This window comes from Pyrus communis, chromosome 1, assembly GCF_963583255.1.
Source record: "Pyrus communis chromosome 1, drPyrComm1.1, whole genome shotgun sequence".
Taxonomy (NCBI): Eukaryota; Viridiplantae; Streptophyta; class Magnoliopsida; order Rosales; family Rosaceae; genus Pyrus; species Pyrus communis.
In genome coordinates, this window is record NC_084803.1 from 35,587,102 (window position 1) to 35,606,906 (window position 19,805).

The window sequence follows — 19,805 nt, forward strand, 5'->3', positions numbered from 1 at the left end:
AGAGCTCAAATCTCCAACTCACTAACTATACCTGCACACGAGCCGGAACCACCTAAAGTGGTCTGTAAGACAGGACTGGGTATAAATAAGTTTGCTCAAGTGCTACGATAACGTGAAGACTGGGCGAATAATCGCGGGTCACCTACGAGTCGGAACCACTTATAATGGTCTGTACGACAGGACTATGCACCTAACTTGGATCCAAGATGAGCAAGTGGTGCGGGAGGTGAACATCATGTGAAAGACTGTGACCTACTTTGGGCGGGAACACTAACACTGGGGGTGCAGGTTATGAGCTCTTTAGGCATCATACATCACTACTAATCACAAACATAAACCATAACTTACCTGACACTTATCTGTGCGTCCGCAGCACCAAACATACATATATGCAACCACTAATACATAAATAAATAGGCAAACGCAATGCATGGCATTTAAAACATATAAACATTTCATTTCATTTTCTGGGAAAATCACAAGTATATAGGTATATACGGAAAACCAAAAGCCCACTCACTGGTATGTAGAAGGGTCGTAACCCCCTTGCCTCGAGTAACTATGCTCGTCCTCGAGATAGATCTCACCTATATGCGAAACAACTATAAAAACATTAATTTAAAGCACATAACCAAAACTAGGTAATAACTTCTCATACAATGCTCAAATGGGGTGCATTAATACACCAACGTGATCTACTCAACCTCACGAACATCCCCATATTTTTAAAATAATTTTCTGACCCCCCACGATGCCGGCCACGCGCAGCCACATGCCAGGCATGCTGACGGCTCCAGTTAACGTCGTCAGGTATATTCCGTTAAAACTAACAGATTCCGTTAAAGTTAACCTAATGCCGTTAGGAATATTCCGTCCAAACTAACGGAATATTCTGTCATCTTCTCCGGCACACCTCCGGTGCCGTCATCGTCGCCGAAAAAATGGAAAATTTTCAAACCTTTGTTCTCACTCGATTTTCAACCAAATTTCATGAAATTTGCACCAAAATGAAGCTTACAACACGTAGAACAAAACCTTACCATTTTCAAGCCCTGAAATTCATGGAATCTTGCCGGCGAAACTTCACAAAATCCAGCCAAACCTGCAACTCACAATCCCGACGTCCAAAAACTTCTAACGAACCACCCCGAGCTTCCTAAGGACCTCACTAAGCTTCCTACAAGCTTAAAATTCCTGAAAAATAACATTTTACGTATGCGTGAATAGTGACCAAAATTAGGGTTCCATGGTTCGACGTGAAATCGAAGGATTTCCTACCGGAAATGAGTATGGTTGAACTCGTATGAACCTCATGAACACAAAGGTAAAGTTCTTTACTTCGATCCGTGATGTTTTTTAGTGCTTTGGTTCTTGTTCGTACGAAAACATAGAAGGGATAAAGAGAGATAGACATGGGATAGAAAGAATATGAGGTTGAAAGTGTGGGTGTGTGTGTGGTCCAAATGCAGCCAACCAAAACTCCAAAACAACCACACAACGAAACATAACCACTAGGGGTAAAACCGTCATTTCACACCTACGGTATGAATAATCCGGGACGGGCTGTCACAATCTACCCAACTTAACAAAATTTCATCTTGAAATTCATAACAACCACTCACACTAACCATTCGTGATCAAAGAACAACTGAGGATACAAATCTCTCATTCGATCTTCAGTCTCCTAAGTAGCCTCTTCCGCTGAATGATTCCTCCACAAAACTTTCACTAAATTCACAGTCTTGTTCCTCAGAACCTTTTCTTTCCAATCTAGAATCATTACTGGTTCCTCATCATAAGTTAAATCCAGATTAATTTCCAATGGTTGAGGAGGTATCACATATGACGGATCCGTAACGTAATGACGAATCATGGACACAAGAAAAACATTATGCACTTTAGCCAGTTCAGAAGGCAACTCAAGCCTGTAAGCCACTTCACCAACTCGTTCAATGATCATGTACGGTCCGATATACCTGGGACTTAGTTTACCTTTCTTTCCAAACCGTACAACACCTCTCCACGGTGAAAGCTTCAGAAACACCCAATCGCCAACTTCATACACTCTGTCAGTAGCATGCTGGTCCGCAAAGTTCTTTTGTCGATCCTGGGCCGCCTTCAGGCTAGACTTGATTACCTGAACATTTTGAGTAGTCTCCTCAACAATTTCTAGACCCACCAAAACTCTTTCTTTGACCTCTGACCAACATAAGGGTGTACGACAAGATTTACCATATAGTGCCTCAAATGGTGACATGCCGATACTCGAATGAAAGCTGTTGTTGTAGGCAAATTCCATTAAATCCAACCGCTTGTGCCAAGCATCGCCAAACTGCAACACCAAAGATCTCAATATATCCTCTAACGTCTGAATGGTCCTCTCTGACTGTCCGTCTGTCTGAGGATGATATGTTGTACTATAGAGTAATCTTGTACCCAAAGCTTCCTAAAAAGCCACCTAGAATTTAGAAGTAAATCTTGGGTCACGATCAGAGATAATACTCACTGGAACACCATGGTACTTCACAATCTTCGATATGAACAACTCAGCTAATCAGCCTAAAGAATACTTTTCCCTCACTGGAATAAAATGCGCTGACTTCGTAAGCCGATCAACAATCACCCAAATGCCATCAAAACCATTATGTGTACGTGGAAGCTTGTACACAAAATCCATAGTAATGTTTTCCCATTTCCACTCTGGAACGGGAAGCGGCTGCAACAACCCAAACGGCTTCTTCCTTTCAGCTTTAACTTGTTGGCAAACGGCACAACTACTCACATACTCAGTTATCTCCCTCTTCATACCAGGCCAATAATAAAATGGTCGAATGGTATGATACATTTTAGTAGCTCCTGGATGCATTGCATAAGCTGAGATATGTGCTTTATCAAGAATTGCTTTCTTTAAATCCAAATTATTCGGCACAAACATTCTACTCTCTTGCATAAGCAGGCCATCCGATTCCCGAACTCTGAGGTCCTTCCTTTTCCCCTGATTCCTAGCTTGAATTATTTCCTGAGTTTCTTCATCAATCATCTGGGCTTCAAGTACACAATCGATTAAAATCGACCTAACTTGAAAATTAGCAAGTAAGGCTACCTCCTGATCTTCTGCCTCTAACCTCACTCCAGTTAATCTTAAGTCTGCCAGAAGAAGAACACGACTAGCATACAACGCATTGATACGGCCCTGAGATTTCCTGCTAAGTGCATCAGCTACCACATTCGCACGACCATGGTGATAATCAATCGTGCAATTATAATCACTAAGTAGTTCCAACCACCTCTGTTGACAAAGATTAAGATCCCTCTACATGAAAAGATATTGAAGACTTTTATGATCCGTAAAGATCTTGCATATTTTCCCATAAAGATAATGTCTCCGCATCTTCAACGCAAAGATAATGGTCGCTAACTCCAAATCATGGGTAGGGTAATTCAATTCATGAGGCTTTAATTGTCGTGAAGTATAAGCAATCACCCTATCGTGCTGCATCAGCATACATCCCAGACCATTTAAGAAAGCATCACTATAGACTTCGCAATTACCACTATTGTCTGGAAGTGCCAAAACAGGTGTGTGAATGAGACAATACTTCAACTGCTGAAAACTATGCTCACAATTTTCATCCCACTCAAATTTAACATCCTTCCTCGTTAACCTCGTCAGTGGTAAAGCAATCACGGAAAAATCCTTTACAAACTGTCAGTAATACCCTGCTAAACCAAGGAAACTCCTCACCTTAGTGACGGTTCGTGGTTGCTCCCACTTCACCACAGCTGCTACCTTTTGAGGATCTCCCAAAATACCTTGAGCATAAATAACGTGTCCCAAAAATGCCATGTGATCTAACCAAAATTGACACTTGCTAAACTTAGCATACAGTTGGTGTTCCCTCAACCTTTTCAACACCAAAGTAAGATGTCGAACATGCTCAGATTTAGACTTAGAGTATACCAGAATATCGTCAATGAAGACAATAACAAACATATCCAAATACCGCTGGAATACTCGGTTCATCAAATCCATAAAAGTTGCTGGTGCATTCATCAATCCAAATGGCATAACCAGAAACTCGTAATGACCATAACGAGTTCTGAAAGCTATCTTAGGGACATCCTCCCTACTGATCTTCAACTGATAATAACCAGACCTCAGATCAATCTTGGAAAATACACAAGCACCTCGAAGCTGATCAAACAAATCATCTATACGCGGCAATGGATAACAGTTTTTTTAATTGTTACCTGATTCAATTGCTAGTAATCAATGCATAGCCTCAAAGTCCCGCCTTTCTTCCTCACAAACAACACTGGAGCTCCCCAAGGTGAAGTACTAGGCTGAATAAAACCTTTATCCACTAATTCTTGCAACTGGACTTTCAATTCCCTTAACTCAGCAGGAGCCATACAATAAAGAGTCAAAAATATAGGATTAGTACCTGGAAGCAAATCAATGGTGAACTCCACGTCTCGGTCTGGCGGCAAACCAGGTAAATCATCAGGGAAAACATCAGGAAAATGCCTGACTACCCTTACATCCTCCACACTACTAGGAGTAACATCGTTCAACACCACATGAACTAAGTATCCCTGGCAACCCTTTGATAACAACCTTTTTGCTCGCACAGCAGAAATAACGCCATGTCTCACCCCACTCTGCTCACCTATAAAAGTAATCACAGGTAATCCAGGACGATGGAAGGTAACTATTTTCCCGTAACAATCAATATTGGCATGATTGAAATGTAACCAATCCGTGCCCAAAATCACATCAAAATCAACACTATCTAACGGGATAATATCAGCTGGCATAACAACATCCTCCACCATCACTGGACATCCTGGGTACACACAATCAACAATACATCTCTCCCCTCTAGGCATAGCAAACTTTAAATCATACCCTAGAGGTGTAGGGTGAGGTTGCGTCACTTGAGCAAATGTATAAGAAATAACAAAATGTGTAGCACTACAGTCAATCAATGCTCTAGCAAAATAACCAAGGATATTTAACGTACCCATGATCAAGTTTGGATTATTCTGAGCATCCTGTAAAGAGATATTGTGGATACGCCTTTGGGTCTGCTGCCGTTCACCATGACCTCGACTAGTCTGACCACCACGACTCTGTACACTACGCCCCTGGCTAGGCTGACCAGAATGTCTTAAAGATCCCGCATTACTAGCAGCAATCTCCCACTACTGAGGTTGTCCTCCCTGGTACCACTGAGATCCACCTGCTGGAATTGGAGGATACGACATATAGCCACCAGAATACTAGGGATATACACTCTGCGAATACGGATCCTGGGGATACGGATATTGTCCTGGCGCATAAGGAACGACACCACCCTGATAATAACAAGCACCACCACGACTCGTCTGACCATAACTACCAGGGCCAGGAACCTGCTGGATCGGCGCAGATGGTGGCAAGAAAGACTGCTGGGGCCTCTGCTGACTCTGGTGACAATTTGCAGCCCGATGTCCCATCTGCCCACAAGTGAAACAACCACTGCTGCCTCTCCTGCACTCTCCAAAATGTCGATTATTACATCTGCGGCAAACCGGAGCCATTCCTCTACCAGTATCACCCTGCCTCTAGCCTCTAGTACCCCTAACAAATCTACCACCTCGACCCTGACCAATGGCACTAAAACTACCACTGGAAGAACTGGAACTAGTCTCACCTCGCTTAAAACTCTGGGTCTTGCGAGGTCCGAGAGATGCTTGACCTTTGCCCTTATTGTCTTTCCTCTGATTGTTATCTTTTTCTTACTCCTCACTTTCGCTGGGCATGTTCTCGGAATCCTTAATCTTCAACAGAATCTCATAGAACTCCTGGTAAGAGTCGTAAGGGGTAGTGGTCGCCATAGAACGCCACTTTTCTTAGTACCCAAACGGAAACGATGAAGCATCCCACCCGGATTGGCAGCAACCTCCGGATAATAGCGGATAAATTAGTAAACCTCCAATAATACTCGTTTGTCGTCAACTTCCCTTGCCTCAACTCGGTGAATTCTTGCTTTTTGCGATCTATGTACTCAAGAGGCACAAACCTTTTCCGAAACAACTCCCTGAACACCTCCCAGTCAATCATTTCCTCTGGGGTCAAACGATAAACCTCCTGCTCTCACCAGGATGCCGATTCCTTACCCAAGAACCAAGATGTCATCTCAACCCACTTCTCAACAGGGAGATTCCCCTGATTATGCAGTACACAAAAGGTCTTTTCAATATGTTCCAGCCACCGCTCAGCTCCCTCAAAACCCTTGTGGACCTCGAACTTATCTAGCTTTAGATTGTACATAGTTTCCAGATGAGTCCTCTGGGGAGGGCGGAGCGCCGACTGAATAGCGGTAGTGATAGCTTCCCCCAATTGAGCTACATCGGGGAAATTAAGCTCAGCAGAGCGACGTGGTTCCCTACGAGGCGGCATAGTTCTAACAGAAGACACCAAAACAATTAGAACACTCACAAAAAATACAGGAATGCCAAACCTATGCTCTGATACCAAACTGACATACCCCGACCGAAATCAGGGCGTGCTAGCCGTCAAGTGAGAGTGACGTAACCATGTGCATAGTGCGGAAGCTAAGAAAAATAATGAAAATACGAACAAATAAAAACCAAGCTACACAGGGTAGTTAACATACATGTGCAAGCGTAAGTGTGAAAATTAATATTCAGAGCACAGAAAACCTAGTGCAGTCCAGAAGAACAAACACCAACTAAAACACACCCAGATGGGGTCATACACTAGTGATAATTTGTCAGATATGCTGAGAATCCCTCGAGACCCACCAAAAGAGCAATCCAAACTAGAACCTGGAGGGGCACAAAACAGAAAGTGTGAGTGGGTAAAAACAAAGCTTTTCAAAATCATTTCATTAACAAAGTTCTAACCCCTCGTCGTAAAACCTGTATAGTTTCCCAGAAAATAGAATATACACATATATAGATAGCATGCTCAAAAATATGCCATGCTGAATGCCTCTACATAAAATGTAAGTAAACCAGGTAATGTCAATCAATGCAATGAAATATGTCAGCCAGAGTCACCTAATGCGACTTGTACGGCTGAATCTAGAGCTCAAATGTCTAACTCACTAACAATACCTACACACGAGTCGGAACCACCTAAAGTGGTCTGTACGACAGGACTGGGTGTAAATAAGTTCGCTCAAGTGTTACGATCACGTGAAGACTGGGTGAATAATCGTGGGTCACCTACGAGTCGGAACCACCTATAGTGGTCTATACGACAAGACTATGCACCTAACTTAGATCCAAGATGAACATGTGGTGTGAGAGGTGAACATCACGTGAAAGATTGTGCCCTACTTTGGGCGGGAACATTAACACCGAGGGTGCAGGTTATGAGCTATTTAGGCATCATACATCACTACTAATCACAAACATAAACCATAACTTACCTGGCACTTACCTGTGCGTTCGCAGCACCAAACATACATATATGCAACCACTAATGCATAAATAAATAGGGAAACGCAATGCATGACATTTAAAACATATAAACATTTCATTTCATTTTCTGGGAAAATCACAAGTATATAGGTATATACGGAAAACCAAAAGCCCACTCACTGGTATGTAGAAGGGTCGTAATCCCCTTGCCTCGAGTGACTGCGCTCGTCCTCGGGATAGGTCTCACCTATATGCAAAACAACTATAAAAACGTTAATTTAAAGCACATAACCAAAACTAGGTAATAACTTCTCATACAATGCTCAAATGGGGTGCATGAATTCACCAACGTGATCTACTCACCCTCATGAACATCCTCATATTTTTAAAATAATTTTCTGACCCCCCACACGCCGCCACGAGCCGGCCAAGGCACGGCCAGACGTGCCGGCCACACGCGGCCACGTGCCAGGCACGTTAACGGCGCCAGTTAACGCCATTAGTTATACTCCGTTAAAACTAACAGATTCCGTTAAAGTTAACCTAACGCCGTTAGGAATATTCCGTCATCTTCTTCGGCACACCTCCGGTGCCGTCGCCGTTGCTGGAAAAACGGGAAATTTTCAAACCTTTGTTTCTCACTCGATTTTCAACCAAATTTCATGAAATTTGCACCAAAATGAAGCTTACAACACTTAGAACAAAACCTTACCACTTTCAAGCCCTGAAATTCACGGAATCTCGCTGACGAAACTTCACAAAATCCGGCCAAACCTGCAACTCACAATCTCGACGTCCAAAACCTTCCAATGAACCATCCCAAGTTTCCTAAGGACCTCACTAAGCTTCCTACAAGCTTCAAATTCCTTGAAAAACAACATTTTACGTATGCATGAACAGTGACCAAAATCGGGGTTCCATGGTTCGATGTGAAATCAAAGGATTTCCTACCTGAAATGGGTATGGTTGAACTCGTATGAACCTCACGAACACAAAGGTAAAGTTCTTTACTTCGATCTGTGACGTTTTTGAGTGCTTTGGTTCTTGTCCGTAGGAAAACGAAGAAGGGAGAGAGAGAGAGACATGGGACAGAAAGAATATGAGGATAAGAGTGTGGGTGTGTGTGTGGTTCAAATGAAGCCAACCAATACCCCAAAACAACCACACAACGAAACATAACCACTAGGGGCAAAACAGTAATTTCACACCTGCGGTACGAATAATCCGGGACTGGCTGTCACATTTCGCTTACTTTCTCTCACTTGCATAAATTTCATTATATACAATTTTGGGGGTCTAAGCAGTACAGAGAAGAACAGAATCATCAGGGCCATCCATATGCATACATTTTTGCTCAACATACATCAATGCAGACATGCACAAACACAGAAGACAATTGTAACCAAGTGAAAATAATTGAAGGGATACAGATCTATACATTTACCGTTGTTTGCAATGATGGATCGGCATTTTGCAGCTCCAACACTTGGAGCACACATACATCAGACACTCGTCCTCTAATTTTCCCTAATGTAAGCTTTGGACTTGAAATTGAATTTAGAGGATGAGAATTCTTACCTTTGAGTGTGTCGACACCAAGATAGAAAGTTCGGGGGTGGATCTCCATCTTTGCCTTTAAAGCAATGAATAAATAAAGAAGACAGGACTCGTGGAGGAGCTAGAGGGTATGGATGAGAGAACCGAGATATATGCAAGGTGGGTGTTCGAGAAAATAAGAAACGAGTGGAGGGGCTTTGGAACTTGTGTTATGTGGGACTGCCAGTCCCACATCGCCTATACAGCTTTTACACTAAATCTTTATAAGTGAGTTCACTCACTTATAGTTTGAATTGAATTGGGCCAAAGCCATGGACCTTGGGCCTTAGACTTGGAGGGTTTGGTTGTATATATTAAATGTCAAAGATGGGCCTTGGGCCTCTTGGGCTCGGATGGACAAAAAACACAAGTTACGTTTTTTATTTTTTGGATTCAGTTTTTTCCGAAAGGATAAAACTGATTGAACAGTTACGTTCAGTTTTTAAAAATTGATTGAACAGTTGCATTTGGTTTTTTTTTTTTAAAAAAAAACTGATAAGCATGAATGGTTGTATTAATTCAAATTATGCCATTATATATGGCTGTCGGATCAGAAACAAGAAAAAACAGTCTTCCATCAAATCCTTCACAGTTCACAGAGAAACACCACAACCAATTCGCCAAGAATCCGAGTTCAAGTGCAAGAACTTGGATTAGATAGTTGTATCTTGCAAGATAGACGTCCGTTGAAATGCTGCACTGGTGTAGGGACGAATTTCTGTCTTAGGAGATTACTTCTGCAAGCCTCTATCTTTAAGAAACAAGTCAGTGATTTGTGATTTTATATATAATCTCATTAAGTGTTTATGTTTTAATATATTGTGTTTGTCGTTGAGTTTTTTCATTTGAAATAAAACTGTGCAAATTGTTATATAATATACACTTGACATTTGATTGGTTCTAACAATCTAAGACAGAATTTTATGGATCAATCAAATGTTGGTGCTGTCAAGCAACATGTTGAGAAACCTGAGAAGTTCAAGGGAGTTGATTTCAAACGTTGGCAACAGAAGATGTTGTTCTACTTAACAACTCTGAACTTGAGTCATGTGATCATTTCTGAGGCCCCCAAAGCACCAGAAGAAGGAGATATTCCTGCCGAAATTCTGCAGGCTATAGAAGCCTGGACTCACAGTGAATTTCTATCCAGGAAGTACATTCTGAATGCTTTAGATGACTCACTGTATGATGTTTATTCATCATATAAGACAGCGAAAGAACTGTGGGAGTCTCTGGATAAGAAGTACAAGTCTGAAGTGGCAAGTTCCAAGAAGTTTGTAATTGGAAAATTTCTGAATTACAAGATGAGTGACACCAAGTCTGTTGTCAAGCAAGTTGAAGAACTCCAAGTGATTGTTCATGAGTTAGATGAAGAAAACCTTGGTCTGAAAGAAGGTTTTGTGGTTGGCTCTATCATAGAGAAACTACCTTCGAATTGGAAGGACTTCAAGATTTATCTGAAACATCTAACTAAAGACATGAGCATGGATCAGTTGATTCTCAAACTGTGTGTGGAGAAGGATCATCGCAAAAATGAGAAGTATGATGTCTCATCGCTGAAGGCAAAAGCCAATGTTGTGGAAGGAGGTGACTCACACAAGGCAAGGTACCATCAGAAAAACAAAGGCAAAGATGCTGCAAAGAAAGCAATGACTGCTGTGAAAGGGAAAACCTTCAAGAAAATCAAAGGAGGTTGCTGGGTTTGTAGAAAGACAGGTCATAGGGCAAAGGACTGCCGCCACAAGAAGGATCAGAATTCTGGAAGTTCCAATCAAGCAAATGTTGCAGAAGACACATTTGTTGTTGTTGTCTCTGAAGTCAATTTATTGACTAATTCAAATGACTGGTTTGTTGATACAAGAGCAACAAGGCATGTGTGTGCTGATCGAAATTTATTTGTTACTTACCAATTTGTTGATGGTGGAGAAAATCTGTACATGGGAAATGCAACTGCGTCTGCCGTTGCAGGGAAGGGAAAAGTGACGCTCAAACTCACTTCCGGAAAAGAGCTTTCACTCACCAATGTTCTGCATGTCCCTGATATTCGTAAGAACCTGATTTCTGGATCACTTCTGAGTAACAAAGGTTTCAAAATTGTGTTTGAATCTGACAAGTTTGTAATCACCAAAGGTAGGGTCTATGTGGGAAAGGGCTACCTGGCTGAGGGGCTCTTCAAAATGAATGTACTTTCTGCTAATACTATTAATAATAACAAGCCTAGTGCTTCTTCTGCTTACTTGATTGAGTCCTCTACATTATGGCATGCAAGATTAGGTCATGTTAATTTTCGTTCTCTTCAAAGAATGGTTAACTTAGGCCTATTGCCAAAATGTTCCATGAACAAAGTATCTAAATGTGAGATATGCACAGAATCTAAATATGCAAGACACTCATATAAATCAGTGGAAAAATCCAACGAAATACTTGGTTTAATCCATAGTGATCTTTGTGATTTCAAATCCACACCAACTCGTGGAGGAAAAAACTATTATATCTCTTTCATTGATGATTGCAGCAAGTATTGTTATGTCTATCTGATTCATAGTAAAGATGAAGCTTTAAACATGTTTAAGACATTTAAAGTCGAAGTCGAAAATCAACTAGACAAAAGAATAAAAGTCTTAAGATCGGATAGAAGTGGTGAATACGAATCTAATGACTTTGCAGAATTTTGTTCGACACATGGAATAATACATCAAACAACAGCACCATATACTCCTCAACAAAATGGAGTGGCTGAACGGAAAAATCGTACATTGAAGGATATGATTAATTCCATGTTGAACAGTTCTGGTGCACTACATAATTTATAGGGTGAGGCACTCCTTGCTGCAAACATGATTTTGAACCGAATTCCACATAAGAAGACTAATCAATCTCCTTATGAAATTTGGAAAGGTAGGTTACCTACATATAAAACCTTGAAAGTGTGGGGTTGTCTTGCAAAAGTTCAAGTGCCTCTTCCGAAAAGACAAAAACTTGGACCAAAAACAGTGGATTGTATATTTATTGGTCATGCCAATAATAGTTCGGCATATAGATTTTTGGTTCATAAATCTGAAATTGCAGACATTCATATAAATACTATACTTGAATCTACAGAAGTTGAGTTCTTTGAGGAAATTTTTCCTTATAAAGATAGGTCATATGTTTTGAACAAAAGAGTACATGAGGTTACTACAAGAAATGATGACGATAATCATGCTTCAACTTCTAGAGTTCAAAGCCAAGATTTGGAAACACGAAAGAGTAAAAGAGCAAAAACTGCAAAGGATTTTGGTCCTGATTTCCTCACATTTGTAACCGAAGAAGAGCCTCAAACTTATAAGGCTGCATTAGAATCATCTGAAGCACCTTATTAGAAAGAAGCTATTCAAAGTGAAATAGAATCCATCATGCAAAATAATACATGGGAATTGGTTAATTTGCCTCCTGCAAATAAACCAATAGGACACAAATGGATTTTCAAGAGGAAATTGAGACCGGATGGTACCATAGACAAGTATAAGCTCGTTTAGTTGCCAAAGGGTATCTTCAAAAAGAAGGACTTGACTACTTTGACACTTATTCACCAGTAGCTAGAATAACATCTATAAGGTTATTAATAGCTATAGCGTATGTGTACAATCTTGAGATACATCAAATGGATGTCAAGACTGCATTTCTAAATGGTGAATTAGACAAAGAAATATATATGGATCAACCTGAAGGTTTCATTGTCAAAGGTCAAGAAAAGAAAGTTTGCAAGTTGATTAAGTCATTATATGGACTCAAACAAACGCCTAAGCAATGGCATGAAAAATTCGATCATAATATGATTACGAATGGATTTGTAATCAATGAAAGTGATAAATGCATTTATGTTAAGAAAACGAAAAATGCTTATGTTATTGTATGTCTATATGTTGATGACATGCTTATAATGGGAACAAACAAAGATGTGATTAACTCCACAAAGAAAATGCTAAATTCTAGTTTTTATATGAAAGATATGGGATTAGCTGATGTGATTCTTGGAGTTCGAATTCTAAGGAATTCAGGTGGATATGTCCTAACTCAATCACATTATGTGGAAAATGTTCTAAAAAGGTTTGGACATTATGATTGTAAACCTGCAGTAACTCATTTTGATCCCATTCATAAACTTACTAAAAACGAAGACGAGAGCGTATCTCAATTGGAGTATACCCAAGTTATAGGTTGCTTGATGTACATTATGAATTGTACAAGACCTGATCTTGCTTATTCAATAAGCCGACTAAGTAGGTATTCAAGTAATCCTGGAAGAGATCATTGGAATGCTTTAATAAGGGTATTAAGATACTTAAAGCATACAATGAACTATGGTTTGCATTACACTCAATATCCACCAGTTTTAGAAGGATATAGTGATGCAAATTGGATTTCAGGAAGCACAGACAGTAAATCCCCAAGTGAATATGTATTTACACTTGGTGGAGCAGCTGTGTCATGGAAATCATCCAAGCAAACATGTATAGCACGTTCAACAATGGAATCAGAGTTTATAGCCTTAGATACAGCTGCTGATGAAGCTGAATGGCTTAAACATTTTCTGGAAGATATTCCATTATGGCCCAAGCCTGTGACTGCAATATGTATACATTGTGATAGCATGGCTGCACAAGGTCGAGCCAAAAACGCTGAATATAATGGGAAGTCGAGACATATTAGGCGACGACATAAAACCATTAGACAATTACTCAAGAATGGAACTATTTCCATTGATTATATTAAATCTAAGGAGAATATTGCCGATCCTTTGACAAAAGGCCTATCCAAGGATCAAGTGGCATTTACATCGAGGGGAATGGGTTTAAAGCCAACTCAATGAGTTATAACTTGACGGAAACCTAACCTAGCTAATTGGAGATCCCATGGTCTAGGTTCAATAGGCAAACTAGTTGAGGAAAACTCAAAGTAAACAACACAATATCTTTGCTCATTCTTATGATGGAAAACAGTGTGTTGCCTGTAAGACGAAAAGGGTGAATAACTATTCTTAATAATGCTAATATCTTATGATTAAGATGAATAGAACAGGATATTCTTTATTAGCATTACCTATATGAGATTGATGTGGGGTCGCATCTTTGAGAATTGGTATGGCTACAATTCTCTAAAAGGTCTCATGAAATCAAGAAATGTTCAGGACCAAAATGAACACAACCGTATGAATTGACGTGTGTCAAGATATGATATGTGTGATACTTATTGTTTCGATTTTACTACTAAGAATGATCAGTTCAAGATAGTAAATTCACTGCTTCATTAGGTAAAACCGATACGTACTCACTAGAGAAGGTTCAAGTTCAAAAGACACCTATCCCGATGCGTATCATATCTAAGTTCTCTAGAAAGACGTTACTACTTTAGCTAGTATCTTATTTTCTATTCAAATGTGGGGTATTGCTAGAGTTTGAATAGAAAATGTGGGGTATTGTTGGAACTTGTGTTATGTGGGACTGCCAATCCCACATCGCCTATACACCTTTTACACTAAATCTTTATAAGTGAGTTCACTCACTTATAGTTTGAATTGAATTGGGCCAAAGCCATGGACCTTGGGCCTTAGACTTGGAGGGTTTGGGTGTATATATTAAATGTCAAAGATGGGCCTTGGGCCTCTTGGGCTCGGATGGACAAAAAACATAAGTTACGTTTTTGATTTTTTGGATTCAGTTTTTTTCGAAAGGATAAAACTGATTGAACAGTTACGTTCAGTTTTTAAAAATTGATTGAACAGTTGCATTCGGTGTTTTTTTTTTTTAAAAAACAGATAAGCATGAATGGTTGTATTAGTTCAAATTATGCCATTATATATGGTTGTCGGATCAGAAACAAGAAAAAACAATCTTCCATCAAATCCTTCACAGTTCACAGAGAAACACCACAACCAATTCGCCAAGAATCCGAGTTCGAGTGCAAGAACTTGGATTAGATAGTTGTATCCTGCAAGATAGACGTCCATTGAACTGCTGCACTGGTGTAGGGACGAATTTCTATCTTAGGAGGTTGCTTCTGCAAGCCTCTATCTTCAAGAAAAAGTCAGTGATTTGTGATTTTATATATAATCTTATTAAGTGTTTATGTTTTAATATATTGTGTTTGTCGTTGAGTTTTTCCATTTGAAATAAAACTGTGCAAATTGTTATATAATATACACTTGACATTTGATTGGTTCTAACAGGATCGGCATTTTGCATCTCCAACACTTGGAGCACACATACATCAGACACTCGTCCTCTAATTTTCCCTAATGTAAGCTTTGGACTTGAAATTGAATTTAGAGGATGAGAATTCTTACCTTTGAGTGTGTCGACACCAAGATAGAAAGTTCGGGGGTGGATCTCCATCTTTGCCTTCAAAGCAATGAATAAATAAAGAAGACATGACTCGTGGAGGAGCTAGAGGGTATGGATGAGAGAACCGAGATATATGCAAGGTGGGTGTTCGAGAAAATGAGAAACGAGTGGAGGGGCTTTGGGCTCGAGGTGTAATGTTTAGAGAGACAGGAACGGTAAATTTAGGTTAAAAATAAGGAAAACTGTTGAAAATGGCTTGAAAATTTTGAGTTTTAACGATAAGGACAAAATAAAGGTTATCGTAGTATAGCAACTCAAGCAAGATCGTTCTACACAGGAATTGAATGAATAATTTATTTTAAAACCAAATCTTAATTAATGTGATTTTATGACCTAAAATATTAAAAACGAATTTACTTAAAAACAATTAAATAAATTGGCAAAGTAAAGAAAACAAAAGAAATAGTTTTGAAAATAAATTTGAGCACTAAGGTTACACTGTCACCTTAACAATCCTATGTAGCTCTTCCAATTACTTATGACTTACACATGCATATTTGAAGGTTAGGTTTTCCTAAAATATGCCTTACTTGGAACCTCCAACATAGATCGTATATCTAACATGCAATCCGTTCGTGGTGTCTAGATCGAATGTGAACATGCAAGACTCATTAAGTTTTATGAAAACCTTTTGAAAAACCATATAACCCTTAACACGTGTCATCCATCCTAAGAAGTTACACATATTAACCACAAGAAGCTAGCGCCAATTCCAGGGACAACCATCTGCCAAAATTGCATCAAATTACTTTTCTAAATAATAGTGGCCAATCATCAAGACAATTAGATAGTTTAAACTGGTGATTAATAATTCAAAACTTGCATGCATAATATCATAAGCAAATTGAAAAGAACTACATATTCTTAATAAGGCTCGTGGCCTCACCCTAACAAATGAAACTAGCTACTAACAATTAAAAAACAAAATATTATTAAAAACATGAATAGAAAACACCTTGAAAATAAACTTGAATCTTCCAAAGTAGTACGTGCATTCCCCTCCCTCCATCCCTCCCTCCCTCTCTCTCTCTCTCTCTCTCTCTCTCTCTCTCTCTCTCTCTCTCTCTCTCTCTAATGGCTAAAAAAACTTATTTATACTACTAGAAAATAAAACCCTACCTAGAAAATGTCTTAAAATAATACTAGGAAACTAAATAAATTAAAATAAATTAGGAAACATAATCCTAAATTGACTAGTAAAATTCGCCCAAAATTCTGCACATCCACATTTTGGACCCATATTAGCTCCAAAACTGGCCTAAAATAGCTGGATTTAAAGTTTGGACTATTCTGAACACTTCTCTAGAATGTCACGAACCTATCCGAAGTCATCTTGGGCTCCAAAAAAAGTGCATTTAAGCCCAAAAAGTCACTTTTCAAGAATGAGCAATGCTTAATTTAATTGCCAAAAAATAACCGCTTGGTAGAAATTGCTGAAATTTTGATACAAACAAGCTAAGGAACACACGGATGTCCTCCAATTTGAATTACTCTAAAATTCATCCGTTTGATTCTGCTTTGCTTCTGGAGAAGTCGAATGTCCTATATTGAAAATATAAACAAAGTATCAAAATTCTATCAAAATAACCAATAAATTATAACTAAGATAGGATAAAATATATAATATAATATCAACTCAACAGAAGGCTTTCATACATACAAATATTACTTTTGTACGAGTGTTTATGTTTTGATTTGAAACAGAAAAATCGTGTTCTTATATCAATGATAGTATAATTGATATAAAAGTTAGTAACAATCGTTCATGTGCATGCAAACATACCCTAAACTAATTACTAATAACTAATTGGCGCGACTAACATTTTTCTATTTGCAACCATACTTGTTTGATGATTAAAAGAAGTTAATGATGATCTCATATCTTGTCTGGCCTTGGCAGTTGGGAAACACTCTCAAATCCTCAAAAATACATTGTTCCTTTTTCTCTTCCTTTCCTTTTTAAGTGGGCCAAATCTAGAATAGTCTATGGTCTTTTTGTTGGAGGAGGGAAACCCAAACCATGGAATTAGGTTTCTGACTTCACTTCTGTTACCAAAAATATCATTGCACCTAATCTTTCTTCAATTTTGATAATCCAATCATTACTTGTTATGTCATTACAGAAATTCATGGTTTCTCGGTTTTTATTATTTTTTTTTTTTTTCCTTTCTGAATGGTTAGTTTCCTAAAGAAATATGAGAATTTAATTATTGTTTTAATACGACAATGTGTTTACACTAAGATGATGGAGGAATAAATTTGTATCAAATTGACCTTTCGTAATATTCAAATCTACAACATCTCACATACAAACATAGAAATATTCATGACAGATAATTTTATTATCTAAAAGCCCTACTGTACGGTTTTTCTTCTGAAGGACAAAAAAAATTGATGCCAATTCATTCATGAAAAGGAAACCAAAATTAATTAGAAATCAAAACTAAATAGAAATAAAAACCCTACATAACCACAAGCATAGTCTAGTCAAGCTAAACTACAAGCATGACTAGTATTGCGTAGGATGATAAAACAAGCAATGAAACTTCGGTTTAGTTAAAATGAAATACAGTAGAATGATGCAGAAAGCATGCTAAGAGTAAGCATTAGAGATGCAGATACTGAGTAAGTTCCGGCGTGTGAAGCAGTGACCGGCGATGGAACTACATTGACGGAACTTCTTGGTGCCTGGCTTGGTTCTGGAGATTGACTCTTTGGTGAAGATTTTGGAGCATGTGTGTGGGGTACTGCAACAGAAAGATATTTGAGATTTAACATTTGGAACAATGATCAAATCTTAGATTTTGACATATTATGTTGTTAAATTGTCCCAAAAAATATTAAATCACTCATAACTTTGATACACATGCAATAATGAAATAACGAGAATACATAAGTCTAATATAAATTTAGTTCACAGTTATATTTGCTTGTTCACATCTATCATCTTCTCATCTCACGGTCTTTTTTTTTTTTCCCCAATATTAAAAATAAACTAGAAACATCACTCTACTAAATAATAATAAAAATGTATCTATACGAAGAAAAGAAAATCTAAGTTAACAGGAAAGATTAATTACTTTTATCACCATTTTTTACCTATTGAACGGTCATTCAAGGGACCATTTCATAAAGTATAGGATTTTTTTATTTTTAAATATGGAAAAAGGTGAAACTAAAACATATAGTAAACAATTAGAACATACCCTGAGCACTTGCACCAGGAGGCAATGGGACTGCAAAACAAAAGAGGAAAACATTTTGACGTTCAATATACATCGACATATTCTTAATTCATAAAAAAAAATTAATCAGAGTGCACAATACTTGTGAGAGATGAGATTACTCACGGTTACATTCACTAAGAAAAGAAGGTGCAGAGATTCCACAAGCAGAAGGCAATGTCATAGCCTTTGTCATATTTATATGAACACCCAAATCAGCACTACTTTCTATGGCTTCACATATGCAGCCATCACTAGCTTTTAGCACCATCTCCAATCCGGGACAACACGAACCTTCCGGCTTTGTGTTCGTGTTCCCATCGCTTAAAAAGGGAATGCAATCGGCAATTTCGAATATCACATCGTTACAACCGTCTGCGCTCGGTGAGCCTGCTGTCATTGGTACGTCCGGCGAGCTTGGTTTCGGTGATGCTGCATACGACAGTGGATCAACATCAGGGATTCGTGCACAATTTGCCAACATAAAATATGTGGTCAAAATGAATATCAATCTCTCCATTCTTTTCTCTGGAAGAATAGAGAGCCTAGCTTCAACAATTGCACAAGTTTAGCAATGTTTTTTCTTGTGTATTTTTAGTTTTATAAAAACTTATGGCGATAAGTGTTGTTCGGAATTGAATTTCCTAAATTCTCTCTGTATAGTTTGAACAAAGTTCGAATTTCACTGAAATTGGAAGATTAGTTATAACTTGCGTTTGAGGTAATCTTATCGTTACACATATCATCTAAATGTCTCTAATTTAAAAAATGTAACTACTTTCTAAGAGATATATTCTCACATGAATATGTATTGAAATTTCCGAAACTCCCTTATGAGCACGCCGGGTCCGTTGTGATAATCCTAACCCAACCCAAATATACAGAAAGAAACCATAAAACAAAACAAAAAAAAAATTAAATAAATAAAAGAACCCTACCCAATAACAGAAAAATACAAAACAAAACAAAACAGAAAAGAGAACAGAGAGCCACCGAACACGCATGTTCCTCTGCTATGCTTGGGCTCTTAGCATTAAGCTCATCATCTTTGAATGGTATGGACTCAGGAGAGCTGGACTTTGTAATCTATGGACCATACAAGGAGAAGTTTTAGGGTCTTGAGTTGTAATGTCCTATCCCTCTGAAATTTTGAATGTCCTAAACTTGA

General features: G+C 38.6%; 1 protein-coding gene across 1 annotated transcript; it reads right to left on the reverse strand.

Moving 5' to 3' along the window:
- Window positions 1–17,945: 17,945 nt before the first annotated feature.
- Window positions 17,946–19,157, reverse strand: LOC137731699 (non-specific lipid transfer protein GPI-anchored 31-like). The gene is made up of 3 exons (XM_068470888.1): window positions 18,764–19,157; window positions 18,620–18,649; window positions 17,946–18,160 (listed from the first exon to the last, which is right to left on the reverse strand). The coding sequence occupies exons 1-3, from the start codon at window positions 19,155–19,157 to the stop codon at window positions 17,970–17,972; spliced, it is 615 nt and encodes a 204-aa protein (XP_068326989.1). The 3' UTR covers window positions 17,946–17,969.
- Between the last annotated feature and the right edge of the window lie 648 nt (window positions 19,158–19,805).

Excerpts from the sequence above, each read along its gene's own strand:
- LOC137731699 (XM_068470888.1), bottom strand. The coding sequence starts at position 19,157 with ATGGAGAGATTGATATTCATTTTGACCACATATTTTATGTTGGCAAAT. Across the intron at positions 18,650-18,763 it reads TTTTCTTAGTGAATGTAACC|TCCCATTGCCTCCTGGTGCA; the intron begins GTGAGTAATCTC and ends TTTGTTTTGCAG. Across the intron at positions 18,161-18,619 it reads TCCTGGTGCAAGTGCTCAGG|TACCCCACACACATGCTCCA; the intron begins GTATGTTCTAAT and ends TTTCTGTTGCAG.